Genomic DNA, 18067 nt, shown 5'->3' on the forward strand with positions numbered 1-18067 from the left:
CAGGTCCCTGTGATTGTATTTCTGTGTATGTTGAACACACTGTCTGATAAAAACCTAGAAATAAATACATTTAAAAAGAAATAAAGTGAGTGAGACTGTTTACTTACAACATTATGTTAATAAACTTTAAGCCAAAGTAGTAGATGATGTTTACATGATATGTGCCCATCTCCTTTCTAAGCCACTTAGATCTGGAAACTGAAATGTAGCCATAGTCTCACTGTAAGACATGTTGGCCAGTTACTTCACCTGAATATACCTCTGCAACATCAAGTGACAATGACAGTAATATTGCCTCATGGGGAAGATTAACTCTGTGTATGTAATTGTCTAGAGAGAACATAGGCCACACAGTAATGATTACCAAGAAGTGAGTGTGAGAGAGAGAAGGAGCCCTCCCTGGGCCTGGGCCCCCAAACTCTCACTGAGGCTACATCAAGACAGTAACAACACACTGAGAAGAGCATGAATTGAATTAAAAGGAGAATGCTAGCACTACAGTTGCAATACACTGGCTAGTCCTATACATTTGAAAATCATGAGTAAAATACCATCCAACAAACTCTGATCTAAAAGGAGTTATATATTGTGAGAAAAGTAAGCTTTATCCTGGCAGTATAACACTAATTAAATAGTATCAAAATGTGTTGATGAACTCAAGACATTTTCAAAGAGATTTTTTTTAAAAAAATCAACAGGGAGATAAAAATAGGTAGAAAACATCTATAACAAATAATGGAATAAAATAACTCCCCTTCATACACTCACCAATACCTTCAGCAAACAAACAAAAACAAAAACATAAGCCATCATCTTTAACCAGTTATTTACGAGAAGCCCGTCACACATGCATTTATTTATTTATTTTATTCAAAACTTGAGTAGCTTGACCATAAAAGATCATAAAGAGCATGCCTGCTTCCAGTGCTGGCACACTAAACATTTCAGGGTTTAAATGCCAAAGACCAGAATAAACATCAAGAGGCAAAGCCCATCACCAAGAGAACCTACAAATTACTCAAGAGTTCTGCTGTGTGAGTGTCTACACGCTCACTTTGTCAGCATAATTAATGTCTCTATACACCAAGTGAAGGTGCATAGACAGTGCCACAAGATTAAGGGTTGGAGAAATGGCTCAGCTCTTAAAGGCTAGAGTCACAACCAAATGGACGTTAGATATGCTTAAGATCATTGAAAGTAAGCGCCCTGTAGCATGGTATTTATGTGATAGGAAATAGTCACAGTCCTCATTTTTCTCACCTGTTGTAATATCTCTTATCCAAAGCCAATTCTGTAATGTTTCCAAGTCTAATTTCATATTAGACATCAAGCTTAAGATCATTGAAAGTAAGTGCCCTGTAGCATGGTATTTATGTGATAGGAAATAGTCACAGTCCTCATTTTTCTCACCTGTTGTAATATCTCTTATCCAAAGCCAATTCTGTAATGTTTCCAAGTCTAGTTTCATATTAGACATCAAGCTTAAGATCATTGAAAGTAAGCGCCCTGTAGCATGGTATTTATGTGATAGGAAATAGTCACAGTCCTCATTTTTCTCACCTGTTGTAATATCTCTTATCCAAAGCCAATTCTGTAATGTTTCCAAGTCTAGTTTCATATCAGACATCAAGCTGATATGGCAAAATGGCATTTGGCAAAAATGTCACCTCTATGCAAATTTCTAGATCCTTCTTCCTGTCTATCATTTAATTCATTTTGTCTTCTGGAATAGACACCAACCCAGCCTACTTAATTCCTACTTACCCTCTGCTACATGCAGTCCATTCATACATCTGAAATCACACCTTTCTTTTTTCCTCCCCAGGTATGGAGCAGTTTCTGCAGGAATGCTATGTGCCCTTACCACCTTGTCCCAGCAACTAGAGAATGAAAATGCTGTGGATGTCTTCCAGGTGGCAAAAATGATCAATCTTATGAGACCTGGAGTATTCACAGACATTGTAAGTAGTTTGCATGTATGTCAAACCAATCAGATGATCCTCACATCTGTACTACAGAGGTTCTCAACTACGGTGTTGACCACAAGACATCTGGCAATAAGAGACTTACTGGTTTTCACCACTGAAAAGAGGTTCTGTGGCATTTAGTATGTAAAGGCCAAGCCTACCATGCACAAGATAACCCTTGCCAACACAGAAATATCTACCCAAAAATATCAGTAATGTATCTTTAAAAAAATTCTGCTTAAGAGTAGAGTGTCTTACGAGTCACCAACACTGAAACAGGTTCTGTGCTAGCAAAGACCAGAGGCTATGAAGAAGACGTCGAGCTCAGTGATTCAAGTAGTTGCTTTTAAAGTTAAATAAAATTGCTGCTATTTCTTGCTGGGCGTGTTTTTTCGAAGTATGTCTCTGATCAGTATTTGCATCTTAGATAAGATGTCTAACCCATTACTCCCACCTGTCTTCCAGGAACAGTACCAGTTTGTCTACAAAGCAATGCTCAGCTTGCTCAGCACTAAAGAAAATGGAAATGGCCCCATGATGGGGGACAAAAACGGTGCTGTGCTAACTGCAGAAGAGTCAGACCCTGCCGAGAGCATGGAGTCTCTGGTGTGACCGACCCTGGACGGGCACTTCATTTGTAGACTTCTGACACTTGTAAAGACAGAACTTTTTTGAGGCCTTTTTTGCCAGACTCTAGGTTATACAATAACCCGGTTACTTTTTTACACTGATAAAAGTTTTGATATTTATTTTTTGCCATTTTATGTCTTAATGGTATCCTACTGAGCATTTGCACCTGTTCATTTCACAGTGAAACGCAACTTTACCTAGTTTGCACTATATGATCAGTGTTACTGCCTATAATCTAATCTACAGCAAACCCTGATGTGACATTCCATGACAACATACATGCTACTGTTTAGTTCTGTGCAGTGAAGGTCTTTGTTATGACAGTGAATCTCAGTTTTGTTGTTATTCTAAAGCAATTGCATTTTCCTAGCAGGCAACACTGTACTTTTCTCAGTCTCCCTCTATTTTCTAGGCACTGTTCAATACTATATGCCTACTGTTTCCATGGAGTGGATGGGCATTGTTTCCTTTTACAGGGCAGCAGGTTAATGGGAGTCCCTAAGAATATGTCAATGTCCGTTCCATTTGTGATGGTTGAGGAATCCACTAAGAAGAGGGCTTAAGAGTTGCTTCATGTGAACATCTCTTATTAGTTACCAAGTTTTATTCACAGTTGAAATGTGTCAAAATAAAGAATCATTCTGTATTACAGATTTTACAGTAGCTATGTGGACAGTGTGTGTTATTTCCATTTTGACTCTCAGAAGTAGCTGCACCCTAAAATCGGGGCTGGCTTTTATAATGGAAAGGCGGCACTAGTTCATAGTTTACTTATGACACCCTTTAGTTAATCTCCACTAAAACTTTTTTGGTATATAGTACCATACCTCACAGTAGCTACAGCAACGGAAAGGAATAGGTATTTAAATTTAAATGTTAACATTCAAAAAATCCCTACTAACTATTCCTATAACAATCTAATAAAAAATACCTATAGATAGCATTCTTTTCTTCCTTTTTTTGCCAAATGGTTCATAATAAATTTCTTAATCACATAATAGTCTACTTAAGATTGAATTGGAAATGTATTTGGGACCAATTTCCTACAGATGAATCAGTCTTATTTGGAGAGAGAAATTTGAGTCTTAAAGAGAAAGTTCAGTTTTTGAATGAAAGGTGACGTCTCCATTTTAGAGCGGGTTTTATGAGGAGAGTTGTGGATGTTCACGAGGAGATAGATGCACCTCAGTAGGAGGTGGTAGTGGTTGTTAGTAAGCCCTAGGTCCAGCAGGAGCTGCTTGTGACCCATATAGTACATAATGAGAAAATTGGAAGCATTAAGAGTTTCCATTTGAGTTGGTTTAAAACAAAACAACACCCACTAAATGTAGATCACCAAGATCTACATTTTCCTTTTCATGTCTCCTTTTGAAGGCCAACTTCTGTCAGACTTGAAATCATCCCCCAAGATTGTGCCCATGAACAATGGTGTTTGGTTTCCTTACACCAGTAAGCTTTATGATGAGGCCCTGTGGTTGCTGTCACTGTTGGGGCAGCATTGCAGTTGGGAATGTGACTTTGTTCTTGAGTGGTTTGTCTGGAACTAGTCACAGAAGTGCTGGAGAACCAGAGCTGCTAAGGAGAGGGTCCCAAGCCAAGTCAAAGGTTTCAGTGCATGGGCCAGGCCCATGGAGGCCCATGAAGATAATTTGTGCAGAGTAACCTAAGCGTTTGAAACACACAGAGAACTGAAAGTTTGGCTTTCAGGAATGGTGACCAGCTAAGCAGAGTCTGTAGTATGTCTGTGCTAGATAATCCCCTAGGCACATTTACCAGCATGCATACACACACACACACACACACACACACAGCACCATCAGAGGTGTCAACCTGCACAATTCAAAGAAGGACTTGACTATAGATACAACTCTGAGGGCTGAACGGAATACTGAAGGAAAAGGATTCAGATCCTGATAAGAGCTGTGATTCTAGCCAATTAAGCGGATTCTTTTTGCTGTACACAGATCTGATATCAGCTGATGCTCTTCAGTTAGATGCTCGGTGGCTCTGCCATTTGGAATTAACATTCGAGTTGGAGTTCATGGTCTCACAATTTTCTCTTAATAAAAGTAACTGTTTAGAAGACAAATAGCAAGTATTACTTTCTGTGCTATTCACACAGGAAACTCAATTTATGGAATTATATGCTCCCCACAATTCTGGGACTATCTCTTACACGAGTGAGAGAATAAGGAGGAAAGTGGGGGGTGAAATAAGTAAGACAGAAATAAAACCAAGGTGGGTTAGAAGCTCTCTGTGGGCTGCCTGCATATCTACAGCAGGCTTGAACCAAAGCCTGCACATCCAGCTTACTGGACTATGAGAAGTTCCTAGGTGACCATTTTCCCAAAATGGCCCACACACCCTTCACTTCAGCCATCCTCAGTCCTCACTTTCACCACGATATGTATCTTCACTGTTCTTTGCCTATTGGCAAAAATATTTGCATCTTTCAAGAGGCAGAGAGTTCCAAAGATATTGTTTTCTCTGAGACATAAGCACATTGCTTAGGTGCATACTAAGGTTATAACCACTTAAGTCAAGGGGAAGGGATACAGCTATTGCTAAAGCCAATGTGCAAGTTCCTAAGGTAAGCTGTTTGCATGTGTGATTTGCCTCTAGGGCAATAAAATACACAAACCAAACAAACCTGAATTGTAAAAATTAGATCAGGTGGACACGCTGGACCTCAGAGATGTATTAGAGCTATCAGAACAGTTTCTTGTACCCCAAACTATCATACCATCATTAATGTTCCATTTTTAAAAGTTACCTTCTGAGTTTCAACAATAGTACATTTGGTCCAGTGATTTTCCTAAAGAGATGCAAGCTTTGAGAGCCTGTTTTGAATAGAAGAGTCCAGCAGGGTCAAAATGAAGTTATAGTGTTCAAGATGAAATAAGGGTCTGGTTGGTAGTTTTTACCCCAGCGTGACAATGAAATCAGTAAGTAACCTTAATTGTCTTAGAATGCCACAGCACAACTGCCTTCTCATGACTTTCTTAATTGCATATATACTATATTTAAAATTAAAGTGTAGATACCAATTTACCAAAGATACACGTTACTAATTCTAAGCAAAAAAAAAAAAAAAAATAGAAACCCAAACACATCATAATTTAAGAAAAAAATAATCAAAATGTAGTTGTCTTAAGGCTTTTGCAGTTACATTGGAAAATGCATTTTTCAAATCCTATGTCCTAAAATTTCGGTTCAAATGGTGCCAGTCAATTTTTATATGAAGGAAAAATGCCTGCTTTTTCTCCTCATAGCAGCTGTAATTTCACATAACCCTTTGCGCTGTCCCTTAGTTATCACTTAACACACAATATCGGCTTTATCTCTAGAAAGAAGGCATGGTAAATAGAAGAAATTATAATAACATTTGGCCTCTACTTTTGTCTTAGCTGTTAAAATGTTTTTAGTATTTTTGTTAAATATTTGCAAAGGGAAGCATTTTCTACAGAGGATAATTAATTTCAAGAAAAAAATATCTTGAGTTTTAAAAAATAAGCATCTCCAGAAAAGGAGACAGTCAATTTTATAAAAATGTTGTAACTCTCCAACATTTGGGGTAGTGACTCCTTTTTTGTTAGGACATTTGAAACTAGCAAGCAGTCATTGTTTCTACAGAGCCCCACCGTCATAGCGACCGCGTTCCCTTCACTTCATCTTCAAATAGCTCAAATCATTAAAACTGTAAATATTTTGTTGCTTGAGTAAGCATCTTCTGGGAACTTTGTATCTATGGTATATAATCATAGAATTTTATATTTTCATATAAAGCTAATTTTTTTCTAGTTTCAACTACGTCATAGTTTTCTGTTTTGTTTCATTTCCGTGGTGGATATGTGAACTTATGTGTACTGACGTAGCGAGAACCATATTTGCATTCCAAAAGAATCCAACCTGTGTTCTTCCTTTGAGGCAGTGATTGTGAAAGTCGGGTTTTCTTTTTAATTCCATTTACCATTAGTGCAGTAGCATTAGACATGGCTAGTCATCGAATACATTTGTCACATTGACTCTTTTTGGAAAAAGTGGATTTTTTTTTTAAAGATTTGTTCCGTGGGGGCAGGGGTTTTATAACCTGAAATTTTTCCCTTTTTCCTTCTGTTTTAAACTATATTAAATCATTCTATTATAGTGTTATTTAATATGTAAATTGTATTGCTATACATAAAATAAAGTATGGTTTTTGATGTACTTGGTAGTATTGATCATTTCTATGAGAATGAGGTCCTGCTTGCCTTTGTAAGTCTCATTAGCACTCGGCAGCTCTCCATCACAATGTTCACTGTAGTAAATGAATGTTAGCAGTCACCCTTACAAGCAAAAAGGGACATGCTCATGCCAGACTGACTCACTGAAACTCTTCCTCCTTTCACCCCCAAGAAAACAAGACAAGTCTCACCAGTGTCAAATAGCCTCTGCTTAGTGATTGTCCCTCCGGCATCTCAACCACACTGGGGGCAACTTCTGGTCTTAATGTTTACTGACTAGTATGAAGGGTGGGGGAGGTCACAGCAAGACCTTTGTAGAAACAGAATAGACATAGGGTCAGTTCAAGTTCTTCTATGTCAGGACATAGGTTCATAGTTTACCATTCACTCCCTCCTCTGTCTCTGTCTCTGTCTCTCTCTCTCTCTCTCTCTCTCTCTCTCTCGTGTGTGTGTGTGTGTGTGTGTGTGTGTGTGTGTGTGTGTGTGTGTGTCCTTAAGAATGCATCTCCTCCTCAATTTATACCGCTGGTGACTCTAGTATCTGAGTATCACAAATCAATTATCTATATAGATCCTTGTCAGACAACAGGAATATTTTATTTGACCTATATTTTTTGTAATTCCTGTTAGTTACTAACATTTAAAAATATATACTTTTTATATTCAGATTTCAAGCTCCCTTTCAGAACTGTGGGTGGTGGTATGGCAGCAGACTCACAGTCTGGTCCCCGTCAGTCATTTAACTGACCTTTTTTTTTTTTAATTTTATTTTCCAGTTTAAATTTAGATAAGAAACGAGGTTGCTTCACAAGTCAGTTCCAGGTCCCTCTCCCATTCCCTCCCCTCCTCCCGTGCCCTCCCCCAACCCCCCCCGTTATCCCCTCATTTCCCCAGGGAGGGTGAGGCCCTCCATGGGGGTGTGCATAGTCTGTCATTTCATATAGGACAGGGCCTAGACCCTTCCCCAAGAATTCAGGGTGAGAGTGCACCTCACATTGTTCTATGGGAGTCCAAAGTCCGTGTGTATACTTGGGATGGGTACTGATCTGCTGCCCAAGGCTCAATAGATTCCCTAGGCCTCCTCACTGACACCCAGATTCAGGGGGTCTTGATCAGTCCCATGCTGGATTCCCAGGCTTATGCCTGGGATTCAAGAGTTAACCTTTGTCTGGTCAGCTGTTTCTGGAGGTTAAACCAGCCCAGTCTTAATCCCTTTGATCATCAGTCCTCCCTCTCTGTTACTGGCTTTCTTGAGTTCAGCTCAGTACTTAACCAAGGGAGTCTGCCTCTTCTTCGATCAGCCACTAAATAAAGTTTCTGTTTCCCAGACTCTCTGGCCATAGGATTGTAGGCTGGCACTCCCCAGATCTATGTCTAAAATCCATATATGAGAGAGTACATGCCATGTTTCTCTTTTTGTGACTGGGTTACCTCACTCAGGATGGTTTCTTCTAGTGTCATCCATTTGCCTGCGAATCTCATGATTCCATTATTTTTTTCTGCTGAATAGTACTCCATTGTGTAGATGTACCACATTTTCTCTATCCACTCTTCGGGTGAGGGACATCTAGGTTGCTTCCAAGTTCTGGCTATTACAAATAAAGCTGCTATGAACATAGTGGAACAGACATCTTTGTTGTATGAATGGGCATCTTTTGGATATATGCCTAAGAGTGGAGTTGCTGGGTCTTGTGGTAGGTTTATTCCCATTTTTCTGAGGAATCTCCATACTGATTTCCAAAGTGGCTGAACCAGTTGGCACTCCCACCAGCAATGGAGGAGTGTCCCCCTTTCACCACATCCTCTCCAGCATAAATTGTCATTGGTGTTTTTGATTTTAGCCATTCTGACAGGATTGAGATGGTATCTCAGAGTTGACCTTTTTAGGTCGGGTGAGCAGCTGCCTCTAAACTATACAGTCAGAATCCCAGGGCCATTTTCACCTCAGGCTGGTGAGGCAGCAGTCAAGAGCGGCAGCAGAAGCATGTCTGTGGACCTCCCCATCATTCCCACCCTGCCAGTCAGAGCCCAGTGGGTTCCCGCACTCTTGACTCCCTTGGAGTCAACCAAAATGATACCATTAAGGAAGACATTATGACTTCAGAAATAGTTAAATCAACTGTCCGACTCCATGGCTTTGATTGTACAGAGTATATCTCTAGACTAGAAAGCTTCATTTCTGTTACTAAGAACAGGGGATGGGATGCCATAGTAAAACACCTTTTTACACACTAAATGTGAAATTTCAATGATTTAGGAACAAGTCACACCCTGATTCAGAGATGGGACTAAGGGCATAGTTTCAAGTTGGGTGTCATGGGTGATAATCTTAGCTCTTGGGAGGAAGAGATAAGAGAATCCGGAATTCAAGGTCATTCTTAGCTGCACAAGTTAATTCAAGTCCAGCATGGTTACGTAATGCCCTTTCTCAAAACCACAGACACCAAGACAAATAAATGAAATACTAGCTTTACTTTATATGCCCTATAAAAATAAGTTAAAAATAGTTTTTGTGGTTATGGTGCTTCATTTACAAGGGGAATAATAAGAGCTGCATTTTATCTTACGTGCTGCTTAAAAACTAAGAAATTAACATTACCAGTATGGCCTATGGTGTAAGGGCAGTCGCTGAAATGCAACCTAACCCAGTGCACAGACTGCATAGTAGCTTTACTCTTAGAATGTAAAATCACTGACAGGCCTTTCAGTCACATGAGGCAGAGATTAGCTTAGTTTTAAAAGGGTGTCGTTTAAGCTGAGGCAGACCTACAATGTGTAGGGCCTGGGTTCAATCTCCAGTAATGAAACAAAAGTTCAATTTCTTCAAAATGATTTATTTGCAGGGCTGGAGAGGTGGTTCTGTGGGGTGAGTTTGGTTCCCCAGCACTTATGTAAAAACTGGGTATTGTAGCACATAACATCTGTAACCCTAGAGCAAGGGAGCTAGAGGAGTGAGTGGAGATATCTGTGGCAGTTCAACTGAAGCAGGGTGCTCCAGACAGAGTAAGAGATGCCAATCAGAAAACTAGGTGGAGACGACAGAGGAAAGCACAAACATTGCACAAGCCCACACACAAAATAAAAAAGAAACATTCTTGGCATTTCAGTAGACATGGATTTTAGACAAAGACTAAAAAGACAGCTGTGTCAGCACTGTGAGCAAGTAAGTAACACCGCTCACCACAGGAGCTCCTTCCCGCTGCATACTGTATAAAATTCCCTTTATTCCACATCACTCTAGTTACCGGAACAACATTCACCAGAGAAATGAATGAGAACTGAAAAGTCAAACAGCCTAATGTCTAGCCAGTTCTGCCACTTACTGACAGGGAAAGTTACTCTGTCCCTCCCCAAGTGCCATTTTCCTCCTCTATAGAACACAAAAAGTAATGTTTACCTAATCAAGCTGCTAGGAGAAGTAAATGAGGTTATCTGTGCAAAAGCCTAATACAGTGCATGGTGAGTAATCAATATCATCCATTATGTTATACTTTTGTTTTATTTAGTTACTTAGTATATCCGTGATCAATCATGAAACAAAAAATTACTTTAGCTCTGGAAATTGATTTCCAGAACAATGCTAAGAGACTTCTATACTCAGGAAGCTCCTTCCTCCTCCCCATTCCTTCTCCTTGTGCTGGAGTTTGAACCCATAACCTTGTGTGTGCCACACAATCTTCTATCTCCTTGAAACATCCTTAGCCCTTTAAAAACAGGGCCTAGTTAAACTGCCTATGCTGGTCTTGAGCTCACTCTGTGGCCTAGGCAGGCCTTGAATGTTCAGTGTTCCTGCCGCAGTCTGTAAAGAAGTTAGACTGCTTCTATGAGTTTAAATCTGTCTCTGTGTGAATTCTGAGATGGTATTTTTTCTCTTTTCTTAATTTAAATTAGCAATAATCTTGTTTTACATGTCAATCCCAGTTCCCTATCCCTCCCCTCCTCCCCTTACCCCCACAAGCTCCCTATTCCATTCCCCTTTCTGCTCCCCAGGGAGGGTGAGACCTTTCATAGGGGGATCTTCAAAGTCTGCCATATCATTTGGAGCAGGGCCTAGGCCCTCCCCCATGTGTCTAGGCTGAGAGAGTATCCCTCTATGGGGAATGGGTTCTCAAAGTCCATTTGTGAACTAGGGATAAATACTGATCCACTGCCAGAGGCCCCATAGATTGTCCAGGCCTCCTAACTGACACCCACTTTCAGGAGGTCTGGGTCGGCCCTATGCTAGTTTCCCAACTATCATTCTGGGGTCCACGAGTTGCCCCCCCCCCGCCTTGTTCAGTTCAGCTGTTTCGGTAGGTTTCTCCAACCTGGTCTTGACCCCGTTGCTCATTACTCCTTTCTCTCTGCAACTGGATTCCAGGAATTCGGCTCAGTGTTTAGTTGTGGGTGTCTGTTTCTGCTTCCATCAGCTACTGGATGAAGGCTCTAGGATGGTATATAAGGTATGTGGCGTCCACGCCACAAACAAGTACAAGATATCAGGAAATGAAAGACAAGACATCCGGTTGTTTGTGCTAAGAGAATGTGTCTGCCACCTTTATTACCAGGAGAATGCATGTGTTATGTGCCATGTCTGTGTGTCTGCCTGTGTGCGTGCCATAAGGAGTAAGTAGCCTTATATATAGACTTACAGCACAGTGGAGAAACCCAGTTGTAAGAGCTAGTGTTTTCCTCGTGCTAGATATTGATGTCAGGTGACAAGGCCGGGGCTGTAAGCCAGTGTAAGCACTTTGACAAATCAGATGGGATGGACAGGGATGGTTTATGGCACTCGGGAGCCAAAGAATACCACAGGTCACAATAGGGCATAGCAGCTTACAGCCTTGCTTCAGAGAAAGCCCCCGCCGCCCCCCCCCCACCTCCCCGTATCAGTTCTGCTCCTGCACGAAAGGCAAAGTTGTTACAATGCAGCTCCATTTCCCAGTTCGCCAAGGGAAAGTTTACCCCAGTGAAAAGTGTTGCAGCCCTGCTCTGCTCTACTCTTTCCAGGCTCGTCTCTGCTCCAGTGAAAGAAGGTCTCACCCAAACCTCATTCAAGAGATTTATTGGGAGGGAAGAATCCAGGAGAGTCCTGGCACCCCACATAGCCACAAGCTAAACAGACACAGGGATTCTTAGGGGGCAGTGTTTCCAGGGTGGGGATTGGTCAGTTTTCAATCCCTGAACTTAGGATGGCTAGATCTTCTGCTCAGGGATTGGTTAGTTTTCTACACAGGGTTAGGGTCAGATTTGGCTCTGGAATCAGGGCCAAAGTGTGTTTCTTTCTCTGGTCCTTTTTAGCCTTTTGGTTCTAGTTTTAGGGCCAGGGTTTATTTCTTTCACTGGCTGATTCCAGGGACAAAGTGTGTTTCTTTGGCACTGGTTTCAGGGTCAGGGTACATTTCTTTGGTTCTGGTTGCAGGGCCAAAGTGTGTTGCTTTGGCCCTGCTCAAGGTGTGTTTCTTTGGCTGGACACTTTTCCCTACAGCCAGGACTAGAGAAGAGGATGCACCTGTGTCTATCAGCTGACAAGCAATGCACAGAAATCTGTGGGGGCTGGGACCCACCAAAGGTAGTCATCGATCTCATTATCAGGGAAGGGCATTTAAGGTAGCCTCTCCACTATTGCATAGATTCTTAGTTGGGGGTCATTCTTGTAGATCTCTGGATCTACATTTCCCTGGTGCCAGATTTCTCTTTAAACTTGTAATGGCTTCCTCTATTATGATATCTCCTTTCTTGCTCTCCTCTATTCTTCCCCTGACTCTATCTTCCTTCCTCATCTCCCTTTCTCTTTCTCCTAACTCCCTCTTCCCATGCTCCCAATTTGCTCAGGAGATCTTGTCCCTTTCCCCTTCTCCTGGGACCATGTGTGTCTCTCTTAGGGTCCTCCTTGCTTCCTAGTTCTCTGGTGGTATGGGTTGTAGGCTGGTAATCTTTGTTTTAATATCCATATATGAGTGACTACATACCATGTTTGACTTTTTGTGACTGGGTTACCTCACTCAGGATGGTTTCTTCTAATTCCACCCATTTGCCTGTGAATTTCAAGATTCCATTTTTTTCCACTGAGTAGTACTCCATTGTGTAAATGTACCACATTTTCTTTATCCATTCTTCAGTTGAGGGCTATCTAGGTTGCTTCCAGGTTCTGGATATTACAAATAATGTTGCAATGAACATAGTTGAATGGATGTCCTTATGGTATGAATGTGCATCCTTTGGGTGTATGCCTAAGAGTGGAATTGCTGGATCTTGTGGTAGACTGATTCCCATTTTCCTGAGGAATCTCCATACTGATTTTCAAAGTGGCTGTATGAGTTGGCACTCCCACCAGCAGTGGAGGAGTGTTCCTCTTTCTCTGCATCCTCTCCAGAATAAACTGTCATTGGTGTTTTTTATTTTAACCATTCTGACAGAAGCAAGATGATATCTCAGAGTTGTTTTGATTTGCATTTCCCTGGTGGCTAAGGATATTGAGCACTTTCTTAAGTGTCTTTCAGCCATTTTAGATTCCTCTATTGAGAATTCTCTAGTTCTGTACCCCACTTTTTAATTGGATTATTTGGTGTTTTGGTGACTAGCTTCCTGAGATCTTTGTATATTTTGGAGATCAGCCTTCTGTCAGATGTGGGGTTGGTGAATATCTTTTCCCATTCTGTGGTCTGCCATTTTGTCTTGTTAACTGTGTCCTTTGCCTTACAGAAGCTTCTCAGTTTCAGGAGGCCCCATCTATTAATTGTCGATTCTCAGTGTCTGTGCTACTGGTGTTATGTTCAGGAAGCGGTCTCCTGTACCAATTCATTCAAGGGTACCTTCCACTTTCTTTCCTAAGAAGTTCAGTGTGGCTGGATTTATGTTGAGGCATTTGATCCATCTGAACTTAAGTTTTGTGCATGGTGATAGATATGGATCTATCTGCAGTCTTCTACATATCAGTATCCAGTTATGCCAGCACCATTTGTTGAAGATGTTTTCTTTTTTCCATTGTACAATTTTAGCTTCTTTGTCAAAAATCAGGTGTTCCTAGGTGTGTGAGCTCATATCAGGGTTTTCAATTCAATTCCATTGATCTACCTGTCTATTTTTATGCCAACACCAAGCTGTTTCAGGACTATAGCTCTATAATAGAGCTCGAAGTCAGGGATGGTGATGCCTCTGGAAGTTCCTTTATTGTACAGGGTTGTTTTGACTATACTGGGTCTTTTGTTTTTCCAAATAAAGTTGAGTATTGTTCTTTCAAGGCCTGTGAAGAATTGTGCCAGTATTTTGATGGGGGATTGCATTGAATCTGTAGATTGCTTTTGGCCGGATTGCCATTTTTACTATATTGATCCTACCTATCCAAGAGCGTGGAAGATCTTTCCATTTTATGGTATATTCTTTAATTTCTTTCTTTAAAGACTCAGCGTTGTTGTTATACAGGTCTTTCATTTGTTTGGTTAGTGTTACCCCAAGATATTTTATTTTGTTTGTGATTTTTGTTAAGGGTGATGTTCCTCTGATTTCTTTCTCAGCCCATTTATTATCTGTATATATTAGGGCTACTGATTTTTTCTTGAGTTAATCTTGTATCCTGCCACTTTGCTGAAGGTGTTTATCAGCTGTAGGAGTTCTCTGTTAGAATTTTTGCATCACTTATGTAAACTATCGTATCATCTGCAAATAGTGAAAGTTTAACTTCTTTCCAATTTTATCCCTTTGATCTCCTAGAACTGAGAAGATATTTTCAAAAGAACAAGTGCTCCCATAACTTCAGAGAAGTGAAACAGAAAACGTCACAATGTTTTATTCTTGAGCACCAAGTGTAGAATCCACTATGACACTGTGAAAAGATGGGCAATTTCTGTCACCACTGCAGTCTCCATGTTGTCCCTAAAGGTCTACAGTGATAATTCATTTCTCCTTAGCTGAACTGTAGAAAAAATCTGCTGCACTTTGGTTTTTGAGGTAAGTGCAGCACGGGCATGCCACCGTACACGTGGAGGTCCAGAGGAATGTCAAGAGTCAGTTCCCTCTCTCAGAGGATCTGGGCAGTAAACCCATGTCATCAGACTTGGCACAAAGTGTTCCTGCTGAGTCCCTTAACTAACTTACAACCACTGTAGTTCTTGCTAACTTCTAGACTTCACATTAATGATCATAAGCCTCATTTATTGGCTGGTGTAGACACACTTGGCCACTTTAGCCACTCACTATTATATTATGAAGTGGACCTAGGTTAGAACCATTTCCTCTTTTTGTAACATTCCTTAATCCCATGAAGTTCACACCTTTAGTGTATTTCCACGCAAGTAACACCACTTGTTTCTTACACAAAAAACTTAATGATTGAAGGAACATTATATGAGTTATGGTCTTTAGCCTTATAACGCCTTTTAACAATAAGTTTTACAGTACATTCCAACACATCACACTTCCATGTATCATGGCACTGTTTCAAACATGACTACATGAAAACTAATATCGGGTGAGATTTTATAACAAGAGAACAGATATGAGACATTGTTTTTCATGGAAAAATGAATCACAGTCATGTGAAACTAAGAATCAATTCATATAGTCAAATATTCATATTGAACTGGATTTTGCAACCATCCTAAGTAACTTAAATTTCTTCAATGCTACTAAGCAAATATCTTCTAGTTGATAAGGCACTTCATACTCCACCTCCTTTGTCTTTCTCTTTTCTTAAGTGTCTTATGTGAGTATATGTGTGTAAGCTGGCCATGTACTTCTAAACTATCCCAAGTCTTTTCTAGTTTACTCTAGAGTTTTTTTTTAACACAACAAAGGAATTGCTAAGTATTCGTAAAAACAAAGTGCTCAGTATCCCCTCCCTGCTTCGAGCACTGAGGAAAAGCTGCTGGCCTCACCCCATCCCTCTCAATAGCTCTCTCTTCTCCTCCTCATCTGAAAACATTCTTAGCTAGTATCCATGTCTCTAGAGGTATGCCCCAGAGCAGTTATGCAGCACTATCATCTCATCCAGTTTATAAAGCATAAACTCAAGCTGGAAGCTTGGGATCAGACACTGTGAAAACACCCCAAGAAAAATAAGGAAAGTCTTCAGAACTTTATGACACATGATGACGCCTCCACTTCGAACTGCTAGCATATTTACATAACAATATTTGAATATGATATCTTCAGGCATTACTCAGCTAAATAACTTAGGCAAAAGACAACCAAATGTATCAATTTCCCTGTATCTATAATATATGCCTTCTCCTTGTCATGATAGAAAGAGTATTCTTGTGATCATGGAAGGCCAACTTTTCCAACATCTTTCACCACTCAGAGGTAGCCCATCCATGCCTTCATGTCCTCCCAAGTACCTAATGAATGCAGTTCTCCCTTTACTTGCTTGAATGGAGTAGTTGCTTGACAAGTCACCAATTGCTCTTTATGGTAAGCCTTCTTTGCTCTCACTGTAAGCATTTCCTGTGATGGAGAACCTTCCCAGAAGACTGAGGATGTAGCTTCAGCAACAGAGTGCATGCTGCCTACCTCAGTCTCCCACAGCAGCAACAGGAAGCAACTTCTATAAGAAGTATCCATAATCACAAGCTCCATTTTTTCCTCCAATGCCTCCTATACATGCTGGAAGTGCATCGTGACCATCCCAAGACTCTTCTTTCCCCTCTGCTCCACTGGTCTATCAGCAACAAGCCCCATTACTTTCTTCAAGCACTCAAATGAACTACAGTCAACTACTAGGTTACCAAAGATTGTAGGAACACGAATACATTCTTGACTTCTTGGAACTTGTGATGGTAGACAGAAACACGTGGTGAAATAATTTAGTATATATCAGCAAACAAAGCTGGATGGGGGAATGCAGAGTAATAAAGGATGACATATAAACTGGTTGGTCTTATCTATATGGCAACACTTATATAGAGGCTCAGTCTTTGTTTTTCCGTGTCATGTTTGGCTTACTCCACTCCTAGGGAATATGATGAGAAGTATCTGGGACTTCACAAGTACAAGTATCTTAGCTTCTAAAAGTTACTGAGTTACCTCAACATCTGTTATTTCTCCAGACTCTACTTTTCATCTCATCTTTTCAATGTAGTCATTGGCATGCTCCAGGTTAAAATCTCCTTCTTTTTAAGTTGATAAGACAATTGGAACATACTCATGTAATTATGCAAGTCCACCCAATCTCATGTAAATATCATTGTGTAACAGTTTCCTCCAAGACTGAAATATTCCATCCTACAGGGAAGCTCCTTAAGCAAAAAGGTAAACAACTCTAAGAAGTATCAGGAAGTCCCTGAAACTGACAAAATTCCCTAGGCCCCTCCCTTCCCAGGTAAGCAATAAAAACTGAGAGTCCCTCTCCGACTCTCAAGCCAGACCAGCTACCTAGAAGAAGCAGAAGCCAGCCGAACTCCCTGGAAGAGTGTTAGAACGGAGTCATCTGGAAAGGACACCCCCCCCAACCTGACGAGCTGCCTACAGGTTCCCAGATTGTGGGAGCTGTCACCAGTACTGGGGTGAGCTTGATGAGGCAGCTGGCTGTGAGTCATTTCTGCTCCTGTAAGTAACACCTCAACCATACTCATGTAAGTAAACCCAACAAAACTAACTGGTTCACCATGCTGGAATTTGGTGATTTCTGTACCTTGGTTAGTCATGGGTTCCCTATCTGGAGTGAGTAGATATGTATGTTGCATATCCCCAAGAAAAGTTTTGTCACGCAGCACATATGTATTCCAATGACTCATAAGTTATATACCTAGTCCCAATATACACTTCACTGAGAAGTCTAGATTCATGTCCAGCTGGGCATTTATTATTTCCATTTGTAGCTAGCTCTTAGTCAGCATCCTAAATGTAATACAGTAAAAGCACAACTCAAACATTTCCCCTTATCATGTTCCTCCCCTAGACCTTCATATGTAAATGACCTGAAATAGTGTCTATGCAGGTCTAACTAAAAATCTGGAATTCTGTCCATTGCCTGTCATCTTTTCAGAGATAGTATGTTGCTGTATTGACAAGGCTGGCCTAAAGCCTTAAATACACGTGATTTTCTGGTGTCAGAATCCCGAATACAGGCTCATGACATTGCACCAAGCACCAGTTAGAGATAATACAATTTAAACATAGGCAGAACAGCTCAACTAACACTTCTCAAAGATCTACAAACAACAACAAAAAATCTGTAAAGCTTACAGACATGAGCACACACATGCATAAACACGCAGTTAAATTCTCAAGACTACACTTATTAAGATGGACAATAAGCGAGATGGTGGT

General features: G+C 40.6%; 1 protein-coding gene across 5 annotated transcripts in view; it reads left to right on the forward strand.

The window, feature by feature from the left end:
• Ptprg (protein tyrosine phosphatase receptor type G) overlaps positions 1-6803 on the forward strand; it is a 664886-nt gene extending 658083 nt beyond the window's left edge. For all 5 annotated transcript variants that reach the window (XM_021230841.2, XM_005076387.3, XM_021230842.2 and 2 more), the window contains 2 exons: positions 1826-1961; positions 2433-6803. In XM_021230841.2, the coding sequence (XP_021086500.1) occupies positions 1826-1961; positions 2433-2579 (283 nt within the window). In that variant the 3' untranslated portion in view covers positions 2580-6803. The remainder of the gene's footprint in view (positions 1-1825; positions 1962-2432) is intronic.
• Positions 6804-18067: the final 11264 nt, after the last annotated feature.

This window comes from Mesocricetus auratus, unplaced genomic scaffold (assembly GCF_017639785.1).
Source record: "Mesocricetus auratus isolate SY011 unplaced genomic scaffold, BCM_Maur_2.0 Super-Scaffold_100006, whole genome shotgun sequence".
In the NCBI taxonomy this organism is placed as follows: domain Eukaryota; kingdom Metazoa; phylum Chordata; class Mammalia; order Rodentia; family Cricetidae; genus Mesocricetus; species Mesocricetus auratus.